The 4,541-nt window shown below is 32.2% G+C and overlaps 1 protein-coding gene across 1 annotated transcript; it reads right to left on the reverse strand.

The window, feature by feature from the left end:
• Positions 1-476: 476 nt before the first annotated feature.
• On the reverse strand, positions 477-3,240 carry LOC119666323 (sericin 1-like). The gene is made up of 4 exons (XM_038075606.1): positions 2,932-3,240; positions 1,583-2,515; positions 874-955; positions 477-492 (listed from the first exon to the last, which is right to left on the reverse strand). Exons 1-4 carry the CDS (start codon positions 3,152-3,154, stop codon positions 477-479), a joined length of 1,254 nt encoding a protein of 417 aa, XP_037931534.1. The 5' UTR covers positions 3,155-3,240.
• Between the last annotated feature and the right edge of the window lie 1,301 nt (positions 3,241-4,541).

Genomic DNA, 4,541 nt, shown 5'->3' on the forward strand with positions numbered 1-4,541 from the left:
TATTTTTAGTTGTATTAAAAATGAAAGCATCTCATCTGTCTAGTTGTAAAAATAAGGAATAAAAATATATTACACTAGAAATAAAAAAGAATCACCAACCAATAAATCTAATGGACGTACTTTAATTAGACTAAATGAAATGTTTTCCAATTTCCGTTTTCTTTAAAACTATTGCATATAAGTTTTGATACTTAAAACAAAATTTTGATAAAATTATATGAAATTGTTGATTATATATATTTAAAATATACATATATTATATATATTATATAACTATGTATAAATTATATATAGTTTGTATAAAGCTTAAAATGTAGTATAATTCATCACATTCTTATTAGGTAAGCAATACTACCTAATCATTTAACATTAACAGACAACAGATTTGCTGGACGTACATAACGAAATATATTTACTAAGCTAAAATATATTTACTAAAAAATGTTGGTATAACCGTTAAATGATGACAGAAGTTTTTAGAAATTATGATTCCTAAAATTATTTTAAATGAATGTTATAAATGTAAAAAAGTAAACATGTAACACGATATTAGTATAAAAAAATTAGCAATTGTACTCCAATAAACACAAACTTTTCAAGAAGTAACTGGACAGTGTTATTAAAGAGACGCTCCTTGGTCAGTTCAATAGGGTGAAAAATATTGATCATTATTATATTTTCAATAACTTGGTTACTTTAGGCTAAATACTTCTATTGATTCAGTTGGACAAAATACGACGTGTTTTTATAAGAAAGTTGGTATTTTTCTAAGAAATAAATAACTACAATCTGTTTAAGAGGCACCAATACAGGTGATATGTTTTTTTAATACCTAATGCTTCAAAGAATAATTAAGAAAAGTTTGTCACTCACCCTTGTTGACTCTGAGAATCACTGGAAGCAATTGACTTTGATTGACTCTCACTTGATCGCGAGTTTTCAGTAGTTAAGAAATCTGAAAAAAAAAATGTAAAAATGATTTTCTGGAATTTATATCAAAATAACTAAAATATGCTAGATATAAAAATTGGATTAACTTTTCAAAAAGTACTATTACTTAAAATGGAACAAATAAATGAATAAAATATTATTTGGCGCTTTTGTAAAATAGGCATTTTGTTCTTTAAAAGAATTTCTTTTGTTCTTTAAAAGAAAAAAAAGCTTTCTTTCATATTTAAACAATTTTTGATTATTTGTACAGCAGCTTTTAAAGTTTTATTTAATTTTCAAGCTTGTTGCTAACAAAATGTTATTAACAGTTATGTTATATTAATAACGGTTCTGTTATATTAACGGTTCTGTTATATTAATAAAAAGTGCTGTTTTTAACACTGAAAAAAACGTACTATTGAAAAAAAAATTAAGTTTAAAAAAATTTTTAATAAAGACAACAAAAACATTTGTTCTTTTTGTTGCTTTTTTACTTTTCCCCATAACATAACAGTGCATGTCTGTTCACAAAAGCTTACAGTAAAATGTCCTTACTATGGTAAGAACTTTTAAAAGCTTTATGCGAAACTCTTTCCAGTATTATAAAATTTCTGTGACTTAACACTTAGCAGACAAAAGCTTTTCAACTCACCCTTTTGATATTGTTGTTGTAATTGACTTGTTGGAATAAATTCCTCATGTTTTTGGTCCCCTTTTTCTTCGTATTTAAGTTTGTAGTCCGAATGTTTACGAAACGATAATAACAGCGACTGTGTACGCGGCGGAATTTCCGGCGGAGCTGGCTCTGGTGGTGGTTCGGACTCACCACCAGACGGTATGCCACCGAATTCGTCTAAATCTGCGACACCCAAAGCTGAAGCTCCGGAGCTTTCTGCTGTAGACTGTGCGAATTCGCGTAGTTCCATTTGAATTTGCTGTAATTTGAGCTTTTCGCGTTCGGTACGACTAGCAATAGCAGCAGCAACGGCGGAAGCTACTGCAGCCGTCGATGAGGACGCGTTACCGGTTGATGATGTGCCACTACTAGATGATGTCATACCGCTGGCACGATTAAGAGTGCGACCGCTTTTAGAGCGATGGGTACGTGCTGTGGTTTCGCGTATGGTTGGTGTTAAACTGCCTGCAGTTGTGCTGTTTGGCATTAGATAAGCAGAGTTCAGTGTTGTTGCGGCGTTTGATGCATTGAAGTCGCTGGCTGCTTGTAGACGATCCAGCATAGCTGCACTACCCGAGTATGATAAATGCTCACTCAATGAGTCCGAATTCGATTGTGAATCATATTTTGTATTAAGAAATGGATTTGTACTCCGAGTATTGGAGGGTATAAGTCCTAGATTGGCATTTGTTTGATATTTACTATTGGCAGTTGTTGTTGTAGTTAGCATTGCAGTTGTTGCAATTGCTGCAGTCTGTTGTTTCATTGGCGAACAAAGCCCGGTACTTTGTTGCAGTTGTTGATTTAATAGGTGTACGTTACTGTTCTCGCGATTCGTACTTGTATAGTCACTTAATAGTGAAGCAGGAATCTCTTCATTGTCACAATCAGAGCCATAGCGATCCATATCTGTTCAAATAAAACAAAATAATAATTAAAAATTGTTATAAAAAAATAATAAAAAAACACAAACTTAAGTAAGCACTACTTTTTTAAATCCTACTAAAATATCGCATAATTTATATCCAAGCTACATCAGCACTTCTATTTTCGATGTTTAAGACCATTTCAGTTAATTTATTGATTTTGAAAATTTATTTCTATCTGGTTTTTACTCCCCACTACCCAGTTCTACTCTATTACCACTTTTGCACATTTCGCAAATCCCTTAATTAATCAGATTAGCACTATTTCCATTCATTTAAAAAGTAGTACCTAAGTCCACTGACTGTCCACGAACAAGACGCACAAGTGTGCAATAGAATTTTACTTAATTTACCCCCGCGCATTCATTAACTTGCAAAGCACTAATCCTCATAACTTACTTGCCAATTGCTGACTTTGCAGCAGCAGCTGTGCCAGCAGTTGGGTATCAAACGCAGATGCTTGGCCCGTATTTTGATACTCATCCTCACTGCTGCTGTATCCATGACGGCTATGCCATTCGGCTGAGCGCTGCCGCCGCATTTGTTCGCCTCCATTAAAATAATATTCGCTGCCACTGCTGCCACCGCGTTTGCGGCCTATTGTACCGGAATGACTGGACATGGCTGTTCCTTAGCTGTTGTTGTTGCTGTTGTTATTCTGCTTTCCAACCGACGCTAATGCAAACGTCGTTAGGACTCCACACGCACTCAAAAGTGTTGTGCGCGTAAGCTTGCAGGGATTTGTGATTTATGGGCATGGGGCAACGCCATTTGCTTTGAGATTCCTACGATATTTATGCTGAAATGATAGAGAAAAATAAAAATTATTACAATTAATAAAGCATTTTTAAAGAAGCAGTTGGCTTTTTTTATTAAAGAAATTATTTATTTACTGTAGTCCTCAAACCACAAAAATAATCGTTTTGAAAAAAGATTTGTTGTTTTTATGTTGTTTTTATTAATTAAGCAGAACGCATTATTAATTACAAAATGTGACACTTTCAAAATTATTCGACACAGCAAAAGCAACACATCCACTCCAAATGCGGTAAATGGTGAAATGATGGCGTATGCTAAAGAATTCTGTCCCTTCTCAGTTGCTTTTCGAACCCTAATTGTGATTTACGATCTATGCAAAAATGGGGTGAAATGTCTGTCGTATGCAAAAAGAGTTCAAATAGGCTTTGGCAATTAAAAAAGGCAATCTCGTCTCATGCATTAGGAAGGCTGCATTGTGCTTTCAATGATACTAATTATCAGTACTTCGCACTCTAGTATTCTAATAAGTCCCGATGAGTAGCAAAACTATATATGCATGTTATCGAGGTTTTAATGAAATAATTTTCTCTTAAAATTTAATAAATATTCAAAGTAGATATTTTATTGTACATATTATACACATATTATATGGATTATATTTGTCTTAAGTTATATGTAAACATTTTAAGGTATGTAATTAAAAGACAACCACTTAACCTGTTAACTAGCTCATTCGAGAGTATTTTTTATATTACTATTACTACTAAATAATACAATTAGACTAGAAGAAAATCAAATTTAATAAACAAATAATTCTCAGAAAGTGGAATGATATTAATGTAAACGATTTCGAAAGCAAAAACTAATTTTTATCTCTCGTCTACTTTCTAAATCTTTTTATCAAGAGTTTGCATTTGATTCAAATTTTGTAGATACAAATTAAGACATACTTTCTGACACTTAAGTTTTATAAATTGAATTAATTTATACAATTAAGTGACTAATGACATTTTAACCTTTCAATTAGCTCTCCCCATTCCAACTTAAAATATCTAATTAGGCAATCTTAAGCAATATATTTTACCGCTAATATTATGCATTTCCCATACAAGGACGTAAGTTGTAACTGATTGAATAATGGCTTCCTTATCAATTCAACATGCACACATATATATATACATATATATACATATGTAACACACCTGAGATACAGAAGATGACACGATTAAAACATAAACTAACAACTCAAT

Source organism: Teleopsis dalmanni, chromosome 1, assembly GCF_002237135.1.
Source record: "Teleopsis dalmanni isolate 2A chromosome 1, ASM223713v2, whole genome shotgun sequence".
In the NCBI taxonomy this organism is placed as follows: domain Eukaryota; kingdom Metazoa; phylum Arthropoda; class Insecta; order Diptera; family Diopsidae; genus Teleopsis; species Teleopsis dalmanni.